The sequence below is a fragment of the Athene noctua genome, chromosome 2, assembly GCF_965140245.1.
Source record: "Athene noctua chromosome 2, bAthNoc1.hap1.1, whole genome shotgun sequence".
NCBI lineage: Eukaryota > Metazoa > Chordata > Aves > Strigiformes > Strigidae > Athene > Athene noctua.
The window spans coordinates 128,529,440-128,549,673 of NC_134038.1; the positions used below are offsets into that span (position 1 = coordinate 128,529,440).

A 20,234-nucleotide genomic window follows, 5' to 3' on the forward strand; every position below is an offset into this window, starting at 1 on the left:
CAACACAAACCACAAATGGCAAATGCTTCTGTCATTTAAGTTTTCTTGCATTAGCTATGTAGAGAAGTCTGAACAAAACCTTTTCAGATACAGATTCTCTCCATGCATTTCATTAGGTGTCTCAATATTGCTGCATTTTTAAAGCCCTGTACTCTAGAAATGGTAGTCTTTTAATTAATTAGAATTTGCAGGGGTCTACTTGCAGTATGTTTGTAGAAGAATGAACTGTGTGAGCTGGAATGGAGGATTGGTTAGGATCACACAGCAAGCAGCAATTGCCTGACTACAGTTTTCTTTACATGTCAGGATTTTTCTTGTAGGATTCTAATCAGTATTCATGATTTTTGAGCAACAGCTGTTTATCCTCAACCCTGGTCCCCTGGAAGCTACATTGATGCTTGATAATACACCGTAACCAGGGCTGGAGTCATCAGTAAGACTCTGCTTATACTCATTAGGTAGTTTCAAAAGACTGGCAAAGACTGCTCTTTAAAGGAAACAGACGTCTAAATGAATCATCAGCATTAAGGTCCTTTGGGATCTGCATAACTGTTAATATGAGAGCACCTTTAGGTATCTAGGGCTGATTCAGACAGACCTTCTTGCTAAAAGTCAGTGTGATTGCTGTTAAGATTTTTGACACTGTTTGCACTGTATGCAAACTAAAGACTTGGTCTAGGTACAATCATCATTTTGTGGTTACAACTGAATAAAAATTTTTTCTTAACGTTATTTTTGTTTTAATGGCTTACTCTCAAAGTAGGTGAGCTTTTAGTCTTTCAGAGGCCTATGTCCCTCAATATTTTCATTATTAGGAGGGGAAAGAATGCATGGTTATATCTAGACAGTAGACTTCTAAACTGAAGTGGCTAGCAAACACGGTGAAGAGCCTCAAAACAATCTTGACAAATGATCTGGTATGAAAATGGAAGCAATGCTCAAGGCTTTCTTTGCCTCTTTAATGATAAGGACTGTCCTTGGGTTTCCCAGGTCCCTGAGTCTAATGGCAGAATTGGAGAGCGTGAAGCACTATTCATGGTACAGAATGTTGAGTTGGGGACAATTCAGGAAAATTTGATGTACACAGATGTATGGGACTTGAGTGTGATGTATTCAAGCATCCTGCAGGAGAAGCTGGCTGCTATTGTTACAAGGCTCATGTTTGAAAGGTCACTGTGATTAGGAGATTCCAAAGGAGCAGGGAAAACATTGACCCATCTTTAAGAAGGAGAATCTGGGGAATCTATAGGAAGGTCAGCCTGGCTGTGGTCTCTGGAAAGATGATGGAGCAGATCTTCCTAGAAGCTGTTTTCAGGCACATGAAGGGCCAGAACATGATTGGAATTTATCAAGGGAAAACTGATTGTCCTCTATGATAAGATCAGTGGCTCAGTAGATAGGGAGAGAATGGTCAGTGTTGTTTACCTTGACTTTAGGAAGGCTTTTGATGTGATCTATTAGAGGCCATTTGTAACCAAGCTGGAGGTAGGTGAACTGCAAAGTGGGTCAAAAATTATGTGAACTGCTGTGCTTGGAGTGCTGATACAAAGTCCAGCTGGTGGCCTCAGTGTTCCTCAGATCTGGAAACTGTAGCTGGTACTGTTTGATGTTTTTATTAGCAACCTGGAGAATAGGAGGGAGAATGCCTTCAGCAAGTTCATGGATGATACCAAGTTAGGGGGAGCTGCTAATGAATTGAAGCATAGATCTTCTTTTCAGAGAGACTTTGACAGTCTGGAGAAATGAGCTGACAGAAAACTCATTAAACCATAGCAGCATGAGAGGATGGTAAAAGAAAGTTCACATGCTTTCCCAGTGGCAGAAAGGAGGAGTCAAGTTTCCATTTCTTTACTAGGATGTAACAGTATTCTACTGGATCCTCCAGTGCTTAAAAAAAAAAGGTAATGTTGTGTGATCTAACTTGAAGCCAGGAAGGGATTCTGCATTTCACAGTAGTCGTCAACACTGTTGTTTGGGGGTCCTCCTGCTCTTCCAGTGTATGCAACTATAAACTGAAGAACAGGCAACTAAGGAACATAATAAAAATTTTGGTTTGGATGGTCTCTTTGATGTTGGGAAGGAGATTGCTAGAGATAGCAGAAGCACAGAGTTTTTGTATGCAGTATTCTCCTCTCTTCAACATAAAATATTCCTGCAGTACCCTGTCTTGTTTTCTACACACTTTCCAATTTACAGTGAATGAGAAAGTAATTCTACAAATGACCATGTCTCAGTACAGTCTGGGTGCTAATTAAGGGTGATCCTATGGGGAGAAAAGATAAAGACCATGCCATAATCCATGCATACTCTACATCAGGGCAAATTTGATTTCTACTTGCAATCTCAATTTTGGAATATGTTTGGTTTTCCTGAGTTCTTTAGGCTGGATTGCTTGGGTAGGTAATATTATCGGGTTTTATTTGAAACAGGATAATAATAACTTGAGGTACAGAATTATATTATCTGGTAGCATGATAGCTGTTATCCCAGATGATTATGGGCTCATGTAGTCAAATCTTTCCATGCTCTCCAAAATAAGTCTGTGGTTTTGGGTATTGTCTTCATCTGCTGAGGGTGGGGAAGAGCACCTTTTGATTTGGGCTATAGTGTCCATGTACCTGTACCTGTGTGGGGAGAATAAGTTTCAAGTATTTTATTAGGAACCCACTCAAATTAATGTACAGAATGCCATAAACTGGTGAAAGTAAATTTATTCTGGTAATTTTTCCCCAGTTGAAAACATAAACATAACAGTGTTCTGCTTATAGTCATTTCATACGTGACATGAATGCATCTAGAACAGAATATGTCAATCTGGTAATACTCAAAATCAAATCTAGTGCAAGTAATTTGTATTTATTATTAGAAACATGAGAGTCATTACTTCTTGAAGCTTTATATTTATATTTAATGTTAAAGGATCAGTCTTTATAAGATGTCAACTTTAACTTTTAAACACATAAGACAGTAAGTGGGAGAAAGTGTCTGTGTTACAACTATGAACTTGCAGGTTGCCAGTAATTTGATCGACAAGCACTATGTGGAGATACTGGCAACTGTTGCTTTCGCATACTTTTGTATTTTTATAGTTGGCTTGTAACTGGCAAGCACAGATGGCCATAGATTATGATTTTTTATGTTTCTGAATTAGAGAAAACATTTATATGGTCTTTTAAATTGCACTGTCACGTGTAAACCAATCTATACGGGTTTTGATTTTAACGGCTACGTTCTAGTATGGGATTTTTGGAAGCAATTATTTTAATATTTTGTTAATAATATGAAAGGTTTCTGTGCCCAGCTTTCGAATAATTGGAAGATTTGTTCTCAAGTAACTCCTCATTCAGTAATCAATGTTATTTTGTGGTAGTAGCAATTTTTAAAAGTTTTTCCTGAAAAAAAAAAAAAAGTCAGATTTTACACTATCAGGCTTTCCTCTTTCTGATAATGAAGAATGTTCTATCACAAAGTCAGAATTGGTTGTTTCAGTGGTACTTCATAAAAACACCTGGGACTGCTCTAAGTTGAGAAGGATTTTAGAGAAACCCTGTGAGCTGCTGTTTGAAGGATCAGGCTTGGTCTGCCCATTCCAGGAAGTTCAGTGTACTGTCTACCATTATTTATTTTTCTCAGAATCTTACAAAAATGAGGACTAAACTCAGTTTTCTAGGATGTGAAATCACAGCTTTTATTGCTGTCTATTCTTGGTAGTCTGCTAGAAGCTTATAGAGGGGCTAGGAGAATTGAATAGCAATAAGAATCTGAAGATATTCTGTAAGAACTTTTTTGTAGTAGTATATTTATCTAATTTATGTAAAGTCTGTGTACTGCTTCTCTCTGAACTTAACTATACAACATATTATAACTTTAGGGGTCTTGTAAAATAAAAACATAGCTCCTGCTTTGCTAAATGAAACTAGCTTTTAGGGCTAAATTGAAATTATATGTGGTTAATTAGGAGAAAAATGGTAATTGAGGAGAAAACTTACTAAATACTAGACATGAAAATATTTTTTTTCTTTTACCAGAAGGAAACTTTGCTCTTTATATCTATTATTACACAGATTTCGATTGGAGTTTAACCTACTTGGGCTCAGCAAAAAGATAGACTCACTTTTTCACTTATCTTGGGGACTTAAGAATGTTTTCCTAAGGTTATTTCTTGGGGAAGAAGGGCAGCATGCAAGGAAAATTACTGAACAAGACAGAGATTTATTAACTTTTTGGGTGCAGGTAGTTTTTAATGACATGGTTTCATTGTTATTAGACTGTTCCTATTCTGGAAGACATTTCTTTCAACTTGAATATTTTTTAAAGACCTAAATATGGTGGAATAAACATGCTTAATGCTTAACTCCGTTACTGTATTGCAGTTGTTTTCTGAAAATAAATTGTTATTCTGAAAGAACTCCAAGGGATTAATTAAATGAGTCTCCAGCTGTTGATTTAACTATATATAGTTAAATAGCTGATACAGCTATATGCTTGTTAAAGAACAGGTGCTCAACCAGTTGCTTTAAGAAGAAATAAAGTGAAGTAACTACCTCAGCAACACTCAGATTGTTAGTACATTTTTTTTAGTGATACACAAGGCAACATACTTACTGACACGTGCCTGATGACTGCTGCTTTCCAAAAATTCAAGTTCTGAGTAGATTAATGATTTAATGCTTGTATTTGATCACTAAGTTCCTACTACGCTTTAAAACAAGTTTTCTTTTGAAGCGCAGCTGAAGCTTGTTATCTGTGAATGTCCGTTACTTCTTTATTTCTTTTTTGTGGTGTATGGTATTCACTTGCATGCTTTGTTTAAACAGTTCATTGTATATTCATGAAGTATGGTTCTGTAGGTAAGAATTAGTAAAATTGATCATTGTTGTAATTCACTTGACTGCACTGGGTTTATAGAAGTCAACTGCAGTAAGCGTAAAGCCTAACATTATAAATTTGTTGAATCAAATGCAATATTGAAAGCAATGGTATAAAATTGGAAGCTAGTACATAATTTTAATGCTTAAGTGTCATGGGGACTATCTCTCGTTTGCTCTCTGTTCAGGAGGGCTCTATCTGCCTTTTACTTCAGAAGACAGCCTGTTTAACAAGGCTGATTTCATCAAGAGTTGAGTGGGGAAAAAAGTACTTAAAATCTTAACCGAATTTCTAATTGTACAACCTTACAAAAAATGTCACTGCTGAAGCTTGCTGAAGAGTTCATCTTTATGAAATGCTGTACTAATTATGGCTTTCAGATTAATGATTTTTCTGCCAAGTGTATTGTGGAGGCATTACTTTAATCTTCCCCAATGGCTTTAAAGTGTGGTACCTTTTGTAAGTCCCAGGTCTTTTCTGTTTGTTTGTTTTACTTTATCTTCCTGTGATTGAATTTACAGAACACAAGATTTGTCTTGATTGCTTTGTATCTCCTAGGCCAGTAGGGGATGCACAGCAATCTAGTTTCCATTCAGTTGGTGTCATATGCAGCCTACCTAATTTAGTCTGTTACATGCCGCTAGGGGCTTAGTTTTATTAGCTGTTCTTAAGTTCAGACACAGTATCTGACAACTTAGAATTCTGACAACTTTTCATTATGATAAGAGGTACCATCTTGTCACACATCTAAGACCTTGATAGGTGAGGTTGTGTCACTTTTTGGAGCTTGAAAGTGTTTTTTATTCTTTTGTGTGTCATAGCCTCTTCCACTTACTGTTCAGCTGCTAAGTGTTACTAAGATATAATAATTTTGTACCTTTATTTAAATCACCAAAGATCAAATTGTCTGTTCAATTCCAAGAGTCTGTCTTTGGGTTGTGTCAGCAGAACATCACATACTATGTTTTCATTAAGTAGGAAAGTGGTACTAAAATCATATGTAGGTCTCATGTACACTTTTAAAAGAGGCACTGCTTTAGTTAATAGAACCTCATTTACATTTACATCTTGTTTGGGGTCTTGTGCTTTAGTGAGCTTACTGTCCTTACATGGATATCATGGCTGTTACCCATTGCCTTATGTGGATACCAAAGCACCCCAGAGAACTGGGTCTGGCTGGGGAGTAACTTACTAGTGGTGAGTACATGCTATTAAATTGCTGAAATCTAGTGGATTTGCATGTAGACATAAACATGGAGACATGCAGAAAATCTTTCCAATGTTATAGCCTAGTGACTGAACTTTATGACTCTTTTGAAGATTATGACAACACTGAAAGTTGGTTAGTGCCTCAGAATAAATATTGATATTTTTGTTTCTGAAGGGCTGGAGATAAATTTGTACGGTCCAATGAACAGCACTGTAACTGTATGGAAAGCAACCAATGTTTTCAGAGTATCTAAATCTTCTTCTTAGGATTCATTCTCAAGAATGAATTAATATACAAACCCATCTGCTGTGTGCAAATTTTCAAAACACTTTAATGAGGTGTGGGGAACAGCATGGCAAAGCAGTTAAGTTTTTTCTAGTTCAAAAAGTTTTTTAGCTCTGCCTAGAATTTCCTGGCTTTGGCAGGCTGGATGATTTTAGGAAGGCTAGTGGGGAGGAACATTTTCCCCTTCTGGGGGTTGAAAAATTTTCTTAAACACATTTGTTAATCCATTCATTAACATTGTGATAATTCCTTCTCCTTCCTGTCCTCCCCTCCAAAAATTGTTTCAAAAGGTTGCAGGACACCGAAGACTGATTTTGTGCCATTGGTTTGTTTTTTTTTTTCAGCTTAGCGGAAGAAAGCTTCCACATCCAGTTTTTAATTAAAGTTGGTGTTAAACGTAATAAACCCAGTGGAATATGAGTGCATTTCTGTCATTGCATAACTCTTTTGATTTCCCATTACTGCCGAGCCTTTGAAACTCTGGGCAAAAGAAAAGGATAGACCGTGCCTTTTGAGACAGCACCTGACTGATGATCTCCCTCACTTAATGCAGAGTAAAAGATGCTGTGTTTTACATCAGCTGCCTTGGCCTTGGTGTGACAAAAGACTTCCTAATGTTTCAGGCTCCAAGCATGGATGGTCTGTGCTTTTTGAAGGTTTCTATTCTCATTTTTTATCACTGATGGCTTGGCCCAATGCACTTAATTCCTCTTCCCTTTGGGGAAATATGGTACCAATGTGGGTCAGATGCTTTTTTTCACCCTCTGTATCAGCAGCGACAGTTATACATCATTCAGTATGAGAAGGACAAAGTGAGAAAGTGTATAGGAGCAATATATAAATGAGTTTGTAGAAGTAGGTTAGTTAAGAGATCATTTGGGCAATTTTTTCAGTAGTTAGTTCGAGGTGTTGCTTTTCCTGAAGCAGTCCAGCATTAATATGTACTTGGTATACTCATGTCTGTCATCATAACGTGACTTGAGAGTATTTTCATACCTTAATTTCTATTCCTTGTCCAGAAAATAACCCAGCTGTAATGAACTTAGCTTTTCCTAGGTCTGTTCCTATTTAAATTCCTGGGACATGGAAGAGAAGTCCAGATCAAAACTGCACTAATTCTGAGGCTTTCCAGCTCACAGTGCCATCTGGAGGGGTTCATTCAAGTTCAGTGCTCTTGATTATTAGCACTGACAACTGTACTCTCTAACTTGATACAGACTGCTAAAAAGATGAAGACAATTGCCCTGCATGCTGTTCCTCTCACTGTCCTGAGTTGTCCTCTATGGCACATCACCTGTAACTGTAAATTGTGGTGATTCCATTGTTTTTTCTGCAAAGGAACAGCTGTCTCTGAAGCTGACAAGAGACTCTCAAACTTGTATTTAGGTAGAGACTATAGCATTTCTTCTTTGGAAATTTTCATAGCCTTATTGGCATCCTCTAATACTCATAAGGCAGTCAAGTCTCCATAAGGGGAGACATTCTGAGGTCTTGCTCATGTTATTTGGGAAAATCTGACTGTGAGTGCAACATAAAAAAACTGTGGATTGGAAATACCTCATTCCTAGGTAATTATTTTCTTGTTCATTCAGCCTAATGTTTCTCGTTTAGTAAATTCAGCATCTGTTGTATGGAAAAAATAAACTAAAGCTCCATTTGCCTCCACGGATAAGCAGATTGAAACTTGCTAAGAACGTTAATTTTTAACTTTTAGTTTGGATTTTCAGCTATGTGACATAATATATTGCACATATTTGCAGGTTGCTTACTCAGTTTCTTTTCTGTAGGTTTTTATTTCGGGATTTGGAAAGAGTTGTGATATTCTCCTATTTGTTGATTAGCAGAATAAAATCAATAGACTTCACTAGAAAGTTGTCTATTTATCATTGGTATTTGATAATTTTCCATTAATCTCTCTCAATTATCCTTTTCTCGGTATAGCATCAGGAACCTAGAAGGTGCAGGCAGCACTGTAAATTTGCCTACACTTCAGGACTTAGTGCTTTGGCAATACAACCCTTAGTGCTTAGACCTTTTCAGAATATGACAAAAACTGACAATGATAGTTACCAGTTAGCCTATTCAACATCTCTTTAGGGGACAGACTGTCAAGCTTTTACAAAACTTGGTGGTCTAACAACAAATGAGTTTTCAACCACCTAGGGTGAGGCTTTACTGCCTAAATCTCTGTGTTGTTCTCTCCCAGACTCTCTTCCTTATCCCTTTTGAGGCCTTCTTACCTGCTGCCATGGAACATAAAAATGTTACTGTATGTTGGAATCAGAAAACCAGGTCACAGGCAAGAAAGAAATTACATCAGGTATTTTTTCAGTTATCCAGGGGAAGATGCAATAGATAACCTGAGATTTAAACCACAGCAGATCTCCAGCTTCTGAACAATGTCAAAAATTCAAATTCGTGTTGGCCTTTTTGGTTTTTCCCTATTGGCTTGCAGGACGCCTAAGTGAAGATGTCATGGGATGTATCTGTGCTTTATAGATGATCAAAACAAATCCCATGCCAAGGCCCTGGTTTTTGTCCTTTTTGTGTTACTGAAAGCCTTTGTAGCAAGAATTGCGTATCTGTGGTCAAAGGTAGTAATGACCTATCGTTACTAGGGCAGGTGAATCTTAATCCTTTAGCTTTTAAGACAAGTTATCAGTCTTAGTCTAAATATTTTGGTTTCACTTTCACTCTCAGTAATTATTCAGAAGTCATACCTTATTATCATTCAGTGATGAGGATTAGGAGCATTATAACTGGAAAAGCCTGAGCCTTTCTATCACAAGACTGTTCATGATCCTCCATGAGTTTAATGATGCACCTGAGTGTCATCTTGCACTTGCAGCCAGAGTCTGCTTGATTCTGGGATGTATTGTAATGACAATTTATACAATACAGTTTGCCGCAATGCATATTATACATTCAGATGCAACTCAGAGCAGACTCTTTAGCATAAGAAATACCTTTTAGACAAATTTGTGGCTTTTGTGTTGTTGGCAAGTCCCAAGCAACACCTGGCAAAGAGTACTATTTCACTTTTGCCTACACTCCATGTGTTTAGTTGCAGATACTGGTCCTGTGGAAAATTTCAGTCCGCTAGATTGAAAGTTTAAGATAGGATTTCTGCTGTTATGTGCAACATTTACATGGGAGCACTGAAGCTAGGAGTTGTTTGTTAGGCTCACTGTGAGATCAGATTCTCAAATAACAAATGCTATTATCGCTATAAAATTCTGTTTTACAAAGGATTGTATAGGGTCTTTTCAGTCATGCAATAAGTAGTTAATCACAAAACTGGTGTACAGACAGTTGGATTTGTGTCTTAATCATTTACTATGGTAGGCATTGAGAGGCATTTCAAAGACGTTTCTCATGGTTTCTCTTCATTGCTGCCAGGGCAATGCTGCTTGCTCCTGGTTAGCTTGCTATCCACCAGAACTCTCAGGTCCTCTTCAGCAGAGCTACGCACCAGGCTAGTCAGTCCCCAGCTGCTACTGCTATGTGGGGTAATTCCATCACAGGTGCAGGATTTGATGTTTATCTTTGTTAAATCTCACACAGTTCTTGTTGGCTTAGTCTTCCAGCATGTTGAGGTCTCTCTGTAGGGTGGTTCTTCCTTCTGGTGTATCTGGCTTTCCTCCAGTTTGATGTCATCCATTAACTTGGTTAAGGTGCATTCAATTTCATCATCCAGATTACCTATAAAGATACTGAATATTATAGGACTGCAGATGTGTCTCTGAACTGTTAACCACTGCCCTGAGCTACAGGCAAGAAGATTCAGAAGTCCTTGTCTTCTTACATCGATCGAGTGATCTAAAGATGACGTCCAGCACAGATCATTTCTCACTGGATGCCAGACTGAGAACTGACAAAGAGAAAGTCCCCTTCTGTGAGTAGGACACATTCAGCCGAAGTTTAAACAGTATCTGAAACATCTTTTGAAATGAGAGTACTTGAGAAATGCAGGACCATGATGTAGATCTCCACTCATGCTTTTACTGTACAGTGTAGAAATGAAAAATAATTACTTGCCTTAGCAGCTTCTCTGAGGTTCCTTTTTTGTTGTCAGTCTGGAAGTTCACAATTTATCCTTCTATGCTGCTTCTTTAAATATGAGTTTAAAAAAAAAAATGGAGATTTTGTACTTAAGAGGAACTGTGAGAGATGAACTGACCCTGCTCTTTCTGTTAGAGGTGCCTATGCAGCACTGATGTTGAGACATAAGCATTTCATGTTAGTATGTTAAAATTTGAAGCTAGTAATGTTTGTGTACAGGTATATGAAGTATAACTGTACTTGTACAGGATGTACTACTTAAACTTCTTGTCTTCAAAATTAGAAGTTGTTTTTTAAACAGTAAGTACAGCAAATATTGGTTATTTTACTTCATAACAGCCTTTTTCAGAGTCACTGAGCAATTTCAATTCTTATTAACTGTCGTACATCTGAAAATTAGACTATCCAGATCTAATGCATTATTTGAGAATGTTAAGCAATCATAAGGCAGCATCCAGTTTTTAAATGGAGCTTAATGTCTTTCTGTTTTAAAAAATCTAATGTATGTGAAATAAAAATGTAGTTATTTATGCTTTATAAATGTAACTTTTTAAATTTTAACAGATTTCTTCAGTATTTTCTTGTGCTGATATATGGGCAGTGATTAAATGTTGTGGCTTTTGTTCAGATATTTTATATTTTTTTTTAAATGCTTAAGAGGAGATTGGGTTCTGCACTCTGTTGGAGCCAGATTTTATTTTAACATGCACTTCTACTCTAGAAATAGTTCAGTCAGACCATATTCGAAATTAATCAATGGATGGTGTATCCTAGCAATCTAGATTGCTGGCACAATTGCCAGGGGTCAGAATGTGCTGAAGATAGCTGAATAAATAAATAATGCTGCTGTTGTAATTATAGCAGCACATTAACTATCATAATTGACTCTGTTTACACAAGTAATCCCCACCACTCTGTAAGTTAGTTCCCTTCTTTCTCAAGAGTATTTAGTTCCTAATAGCCACTGGTTCTCCTCTGCTTTTCTGACTTTCTGCCAGTTGGAGGGTATCAGCATTACAACCTAAGGTAATGTTGTTCCAGGTGTCTGTAATTTTGTTGCAGTCTGTGATGTGGGATTGGTACTTTGGGATTCATAAGCAGAAAGAAGTTATAATTAGAACTAACTAAATAAATATATCCTCTAAATGTCTAAGTTCTGTTTCATTGTTTTTTTACTGTGGGAAATGATATTGAAAAGTATACCCATTACTTATCTGCATGCTGCTCTATTGTAGTCTCTGTGACTGTCAGTAGGTGTTTTTCTGTTTTTAAGAAGCAACATGGTTTGTGCATCCACAGAGTTTAGTGCTAACATCCAATCACTTCCCATTTTTCAAACTAATGTTAAGCTGAGCAGCTGTTGTAAATGGCACTTCTGGAAATTTGAAAATAATCCTGTAATTCTTACTGCACAATTTTGTTGTAGGTTATTATGCATTATGAAGGAAGAAATGTAGTTTTGTTTTCAGAGTTTAGCTAAAACTCCAATTTATTTATTACAATTAAGAATTTAATTGTACACTGAATATTTGATGGAAATAATTCAGACAATAAACATGAGCTCCATAATTTAATTTTTAAAATTGCTATAAAAGAAACAGATATGTCTACAAGAGGATTGCTTTTTTGCCTAGAGTCAGGACTGAAAAACTGGACATTGCAAGTTGTTAGTTATTTTAGATGCAGAAGCTGGGAGTCAAAGATAAGGAGCAAAATCAGCTGTTACTCACTACTGGAAAACACTGATGAAATTTTTAACAGGATTCAAGACTGCTTGGAGGATCCAAGGTCTCACAGCATGATGGAAAAAGCTGGAGGCAATGTGCTGGTGGTTAAGCAGATAGTGAAAGACTTGCTCTAGACAGGTTATTTAGCACAACTGAAAACTGATGGTAAAGTTGCATTACAGCTGACTATGTTCCTTATGCCTTCCCAGGGTAAGGTCCTCATTCTCTATCACTCATCAGATGTGAATCGATGCAGAGAGCCTGTTCTGAGTGTCTTTCAGCTTCTGTTTTTGGATCCTTGTTCCTCCATGAGTACTGCCTGTATTTACATCTTTTGCTCTTGTTTGCAACTTTTGTAACTTGACAGAGACTTGACATTGAATTGTTTCAGAACTGCAGATTCAGAACTGACAGAAGCAGCATCGAGTTCTCCACAGACATAGTTTTGGCATTATCAAGCTGATACTCCTGAAAGACAGATGTGGGGGGTTGCCCTTGGCTGAATGCCAGGGTCCCACCAAAGTGCTCTATCACTCCCCTTCCTCATCTGGACAGAAGAGAGAAAAAATATAACAAAAGGATTGTGGGTCAAGATAAGGACTGGGAGAGATCACTTGCCAATTACCATTATGAGAAAAACAGACTTGGGGAAAAAATTAATTCATTACCAATCAAATCAGAGAGGATAATGAGAATTAAATCCAAATCTTATAAACACTTTCCTTCCACCCCTCCCTTCTTCCTGGGCTTCACTCCCAGTTTTCTCTACCTCCTCCCCACCAGCAGCACAGGGGGATGGGGAGTGGGGGTTGCAGTCAGTTCATCACACATTGTCTCTGCTGCTCCTTCTTTTGTAGGGGAAGACTCCTCACACTCTTCCTCTGTGCAGCGTGGGGTCATCACACAGGAGACAGTCCTCCACAAACTTCTTCAGTGTTGAGTCCTTTTCACAGGCAGCAGTTCTTCATGAGCTGCTCCAGTGTGGGTCCCCCATGGGCTCACAAGTCGTGACAGGAGCCTGCTCCAGCGTGGGCTTCCCACAGGGTCACAGCCTACTCTGGGCACATCCACCTGCTCTGGTGTGGGGTCCTCCACTGGCTGCAGGTGGAGATCTGCTTTGCCATGGACCTCCATGTGCTGCAGGGGCACAGCCTGCCTCACCAGGGTCTTCACCATGGCCTGCAGGGGAATCTCTGCTCTGGCACCTACAGCACCTCCTCCCCCTCCTTCTTCACTGACTTTGGTGTCTGCAGAGTTGGTTCTCCTACGCATTCTCACTCCTCTCCAGCTGCAATTGCTCAGGTTTCCTCCCCTCTCCCCCTGCCTTCTTCAATACGTTATTCCAGAGGGGCTGCCACCATCACTGATGGGCTTGGCCTTGGCCAGCGGTGGGTCCGTCTCGGAGCCAGCTGGCATTGGCTCTGTCGGACATAGGGGAAGCTGCTAGCAGCTTCTCACAGCAGCCACCCCTGTAGCCCCTCCACTACCAAAACCTTGCCATGCAAACCTAGTACAACAAGGTAAAGGAATGTATAGTTGTATCTACATGTATTTGTGTCACATTTTGTTCTCACTGGAAAAACTATTTTTCTAGATATACAAAATCTGGAAGTATTTTTCTGTTTTAATTAAAGTTTTAATTCTACAAAATTTATTTTCCTTACTTCCTGTGCCTGCTGGTGGACATTTTGCTGCTAATGTAGATAGATCCTCAACTCTAGTTCCTGAGTCTCATTTTCTGAAGGAATTGGGTATCTGAGACTCCCCTGTATTGATGTGAGCATCACAGAGTGTATTTGTACAGCAGTAGCTTTTCATTATGCTGCTTCTCTCATTGTTAGTTTTTAAAATTTGATTTAAAATGTGAATTTGGAGCTATGTTGCATTAGTAGCTGGACAGTTTTGTGTATACGTGAATGTCCAGAGTAAAAAGTGCTGTGATTTGTGCGTGCATCTTAATAATGTAGTTATTTGCAAAATATTAAATGCTCCTACAGCAATTGTCAGTTGAGAATTTGTGTAATACAAAAGTGTAACAGTTTAGTTTGCATATGCATTTAGCCTTCCATATGTGCCCATCTTCATCAGTGTTTAAACACAAAAAAAAAATAAGGTCTGTTTATAACTGCCATGGTAGAGTTTAATCTGTTAATTCTGAAGAAGTGGAAGTCGACAACTTAATTTTTAAAGGAGAGAAATCTGGCATACGCAGATGCCTCAGCTGAAATATGCAGAATACTCAAGGAGAGACACGGAGTAATTCACTTGTTCTTGAGCTACATGTCTAATTTTGTAGACAAATAAAGACTCTAAGCTGCTTTAAAAAAGCCAACTTTCCATTACAGAAGGTTTCAATCGAGTTGGGGAAGATAGTTCTTGACCAATGGCAGTACATGTCTTTCATTATCTAAAAATAAAGAATAAAAAAACCCAAAATCTCTCAGTAGAGTTATACCTGGAGGTCAGGTTGTCTGCTTTATGTCATTGTGGCATTTGGACAAATTCTGTTCGTCTTTTGGATGAACTGAAAACTGCTATGTTGAGGTAAATTTACAGATTTAAGAGACTGTAGTAATGTCATAAGGAGATAACTGGAAAATTTACCTTTCCCATTTTTGAGAAGCTAAATCTATGCCTTTTTTTTTTTTTAAAACCACTGAAGTCAGGAGGAGACTGTTCTTCAGAAATTGTGTTTATAAGCTTTAATAAATGATGAAATAATGAATTTTGCCTATTTAAAAAAATAAAAAAAATCATGAAGTTGAACTAACTAGGGATATAGTAGGGAGGAAGTAAGTATTAAATACGTAGGTGAGCATATTTGGCTCCGCAAATCTTCAGGTTCTTCTCCTGTAAACAGAGCAAGAGCCATATGCCAAGCTGTCAGTTGACCTAAGGATGGAGGAAGCTGACAAAACCCACAAAGAAATACAAATAAAGGGACATAAGCATAAACTAGCCAGACGTCAGAACTGATCTGTCAGTGATGCATTTATTTAGACTGGGGCTTCTCAGATATCCTGGGGCCAGATGAGAACTAGAGAGCACTTCAAATGACAGCTTGCACTGTAACTGGACAGTTACTGGGAAAGGGGATCTGTGCGTCCTGCTTGATCGGGGTGTTACTGAAGAGGTCATATGGAAGACTGGCTTTCTGGATTGGTGAATTTCATGAGCAAGCATGCTATCTTTTCTATAGCTTTTTTCTTAAAATTGCAGCAGATTTATAAAGAGTACATGATATTTATTAGTTGATGTAAAAGTATTTAAAGCTTTTTATTTGCATGCTTCGTATTTACATTGGAGCTACATTTATAAAACATATTGTAGCACTTAATTAATATTGGACTCTTCAATTGGAAAATACTGGGTTTTGTTTCCTGATTTTATTGGTAGGTTCTGTTTAATTTTGAATTTTAACTGGAAAAACCTGCCATGCTTATTTTTCTTATTTAAACAGAAATTCTGGTTTTGTTAAGAAAAAAATATTTTAAATGGATTTTCTTGTGTAAACCACTATGAAGTGATTAAAAGTGATAAGCTCTTCAAAAGGCAGTGTCTTTACAGCATTTGAATAGCTTACATACTAATTGGTTTTTCATCTGTGTGCCTGGCTCACCTGTGACTTTTCATCAGAATGTTTTGCTACAAGGTAGTGTATCTTGTAATTTGCTCACTGTTTTTAGACTATTCCCTCATTATGTGCTTTGCTCTTTATTATGTTTTCAATAACTTGATCTGCTTTTGAGTTCTAACAAACTTTTTATAAAACTTTATATGATACTTGGTGGAAGAATGGTTTGCTTTTATCTGTTTCTGGTATAAAAATTAAATGTAATTCCTGTAAATTAATTTTGAGGTATTTTATTACTATAAAATTGAAAAATGAGACCAGAGGTTATCTCAATGCATTTGTCCTTTATTTGTACCTTTACTTTTGAATTTCTTGACTTCAAGGTATCAATCTGTGGAACAGTAACTTGCTGGTAGGAAGCCGAAAAGGAATTCATTAATAGATTGTTGGTTTGTGTTTAAGAATTTTTTTAAAGCAAACTATGTAACTGGAAAATAATCTAAATGTGTCTCAGATATGCAGCATTGATTTCCAACTTGTTTTCAGTAGTGATTAGTTTGAAGCTTTATGTAGAACAGCTGGTAAGCCTTTATAGAGCATGTCATTAATAATAAAGAGGAAAACTTTAATCTTTAACAAGATTTTGTCTTCTTACAGCTTGCCCAATTTAGGCAGCGGAAGGCGCAAACTGATGGTCAGAATGGATCAAAGAAGCAGAAAAAGAAGAAGAAAACGGCAGACATCAAAGATGAAGAGTCAGTACAAGATGGGATTGATACTGATCGATCTCGAAGTGATGAAATATCCACGTGCAGCAGCCGAAGGGGAGCAGCTGCTACTGCTGACTTTGCTATTATCAGGACTTTGCACAGTGGAGAAATTATCAAACACAACCAGACTTACACCCTTGAGGTAAGTTTGTCTCAGGCTGTAATCAGTTACTTTGGTGGGGAGGCAAAGTAGTCCATTAATTTTGGGAGGAGAATAAAGGAATTATATGAGATTTTGGATATTATTTTCTTGTGTCTTCTGTCTGTCCTTAGTATGTCCAGAGAAGATGCTTTCTACCTGCCTGCTGGCATTATGTTTTCTGTTGTAGTCAGTATACTGTAGATTATGGAAAGTTTGTTGGTACTCCTGTACTCTCTAAATGGGCAAAACCTGGTTTTGTTTTATTGCGTCATTTTATGCACATTGTTTTTAATAAATATTAACAAATTGCAGTGGATTTTTGATCACTGCCACTATGGCTACAGCAAAATGCAAAACTAAACCTCTTTTAGCGATAATGTAATTTGAGTCTTTCTGGTTAATGAGGAGGAGGAATGAATTTAGAAAACACTACTTAGAACTGGATGACTTAAGAGACTGATAAACAGATACTCTACTTTTACTACTTAATGAAATATAATCCTAATTGCTAGTCGCTGAAAGTACTTGCTCTGGGAAGGTTGTAAGATGCCCCACGTGATATACAATGGCAGTCCAGTTCAGTTCTGCGTAGACATTAATTCATGTAACGTAATACGTTGTTTCAGATATGAGATGCTAATGTTATTTAGAAAATAGCTTTTTCCATTTGTGAAAGCAGTGCCTCTATGAGTGGCATTCAGAACAACCAGCTCAGTGCAGATTCCCAGCTCTGTGCACGTGAATGCAGTCTTGTCTGAGAGATGTAGTACAGATGAGTGCTCTGCATTTTGACTTGTCAGTCGTGTCCTAGGATAGACCATTTGTAACTATTTTGGCTCTATTATCTCATCTCCAGCAGCTGAGAAGTAATAGAGAAATGACACTTTTCAAAACGTATTTCTGTAAAAATTCAGCACCTTATCTACAGCTAAGGAGGGAGGACTGCTAGGACAGATAGCTGTTTAGAGGGAAGTGCTTCAACTGTTGTTTTAACGCTATTATAGTCTACATAAAGAAGATAACTGTATGAAGAAACTTGCTTAACCAAATATGTTTTGAAGTACGTCATGACTGCATGTTACAGATGAACTCTGCTGGTGTTCTTGCTCTTAGTCAAGATAAGTATCTCTACTACAATTAGAGAAACAGGGTAAAGTACAGAACCATAGAATAACTTAGGTTGGAAGGGACCTCTGAAGTCATCTAGTATCATCCTGTGCTCAAAGCATGTCTAATTAGATCAGGTTGGCCCTAGTAGCCTGCATTGGTCTCTGAATGCTGACAGTACAAGACATAGATGATTTTAAAAATGGAAAAATATCTACACTGCAGTTGCTAAAGATTGCACATATAGATGTATTCTTAGTATTTGGTATGATTTTTCTAAGGTCTGTCTTATTCCCAAAGCAATATATATTTAAATAAATAAATACAGAGATGCATAGGGGGTGTTTGTTGGGGTGGTTTTGGGGGTTTTGGGGGGGGTTTTTTGTTTTTTCAAATGTAGCCTTAAAAGAAGTCTGGTGATTAGTGATTATTTGTAGTTTGATTCTCCTGAATTACTCATGTCTTAGTGACAGTGTTCACTTCCACCAAAAAAAAAAGCTGCTCCTAATTGGGAGAGCACTTTTCTTTGTTAAACATTGTCTATGTCCTGCTTATTCATGTTAAACAATTAATTGGTATTTTGCAGCTGTAAGGTGAGCGCTGAAGACTTTTTCTGTGCGGTATTAATAGGAGAGGAAAAAATTCTGAAATAGTTTCAATGAATGTCATAACTTACTGTTTTTAGTCTTGTAAGTGTGGTGATTTGGACAGAGAGCCTGTATTACAGTAATTGGATTAGAGTTTGCTTAGTTGAAATGGCAGCCATTGTAATAGGCAGTTTCAGGCTAATCTCAGCAATGAAGAATTGCAGACAGTTTCTTTGAGCTTTTTTTTTTTTTTTCACTCAACATTAAATCTTTATAGGCTGCTGTGTCAGGACAGTAAAGGATGATTACTGGAGGCATTATGCAGGATTATTTTCTAGCTAAATTTTGATTCCACTTATTTCATCTTTTACTGGAATTCATATTTAGAATTGTTCATTCTCTACCACAAAATAGACTCAAAACATCTGACTGTACTGCCTATCTGTCTTAAAATCCCTACTGGGCTATTTTGTGGTAGTTTTGTGGCTAGAAGTTTATCTCTGTGCAGTTTTCCTAGAATGATTTTTTTAGTCCACAGTGGAATTAGCATGTCCAAATACAAATAGCAAAGAGTTCTCTTACTCAATATGAATAATAGAAGTTAGAGGAGTTCCTTTTCAGAGAGGGCAAAAGTCTGTTTAGAGAATTCGGAGTTATTTTTTGCAGTCATCCCTTTAACTTTTTTCCCCTGTCTTCCTAAGTGTGGGTTCCTCCACCCCCCTCTAATCCCCTCAGGTTACAGAAACTAATTGGAATAACTCTAGAAGAAGTATCATTGTTTTGTACTATCCTTATCTATTTTACCTTCTGTCTGAATTTGTTTGTAATTTCTAGGTCTTCCATCCTCTGTCAGAGAAACAAATTATTTACAATATTTATTAGAGAAATGCCAGTTGGTATTTCTTGGTTAAAGTCCCTGGTTTTAATTTGTTTCATGTTAAATGCATTTTGTTTTGGTCTCACAAAGAGAATAATATGTTGAGTTTCTAGTTGCCTTTGTTTTTTGTCTTTATTCAGTTGCACCCTGGTATCTTTTGGTCTTGACATCCATAATGTCCTTTTCCATAGAAGTAAAAATAATCTAGAAGACATAGCCCAGGAAAGAAATTGGATCAATGAAACTCTTGGGTTTAGGATTGCTTCTTTTTGTGACTTCCTGCAATTAAAAATGGAAGAAAGCAAAAGCCACTTCCAGGGTAAATAATGGCTGAGATTACCTTCTGTGAAAAGTCTTGAAACAATGCATTGGAGCAGACTGCTTTGCAAGAATGTACTAATGCCAGGAAAGCAAAAGAAATTGACCCGTCGCACAGTAGAATTGTCCTTGGGTCACCTGGGTAGTAAAAGCTATTATACAAAGCTGCTTAGAAAAGAAAAGTTCAAAGTTCTGTGATGAAGAATACCTGCTAATTGGCTAAGGTTGGATTAGTAACTTGTCTTTTGTTTTTCATAGGATAAATCTCCACTTTATCTTCACTAAAATGTACTCTGTTTAAATCTGTTTGTAGTCAGTTGTTTTGGGTCATAAGTTACCAGGGATTACATTCCTTTGAATGAAATAGTTTTCAGAATAGGAACAAAGGGAATAGTTTTCAGAATAGGAACTAAAAAGGCATGATGAGGCAATATATGAGTAGCATTTCATATTCAGAATGTTCTAGAAATATTCGAGACCTATAAAGTTCAGGATCATCTAAAGAGAGGGATTTTCAGTTTACATTCTCTTTTCATCCCTTCCTAGTCAGTCCTCTTAATTAGTCCTGCTCAGGTTGTGATCATCTGTGGGTCAATAGTGACCTACATGAAACTGGCTAATACACCTTCAAGAATGTATCCAGAATTTTGTAGTTACATTTTTGTAGTAGTTTACACTGAGATCTTAAAAAAGTCAATAATTTACT

The 20,234-nt window shown here is 37.3% G+C and overlaps 1 protein-coding gene across 1 annotated transcript in view; it reads left to right on the forward strand.

Moving 5' to 3' along the window:
* The window catches only part of AKAP9 (A-kinase anchoring protein 9), a 118,242-nt gene that overhangs the window by 10,081 nt on the left and 87,927 nt on the right, over positions 1–20,234 (forward strand). The window contains 1 exon segment of the mRNA XM_074900258.1: positions 16,385–16,639. Within this exon segment, the coding sequence (XP_074756359.1) occupies positions 16,385–16,639 (255 nt within the window).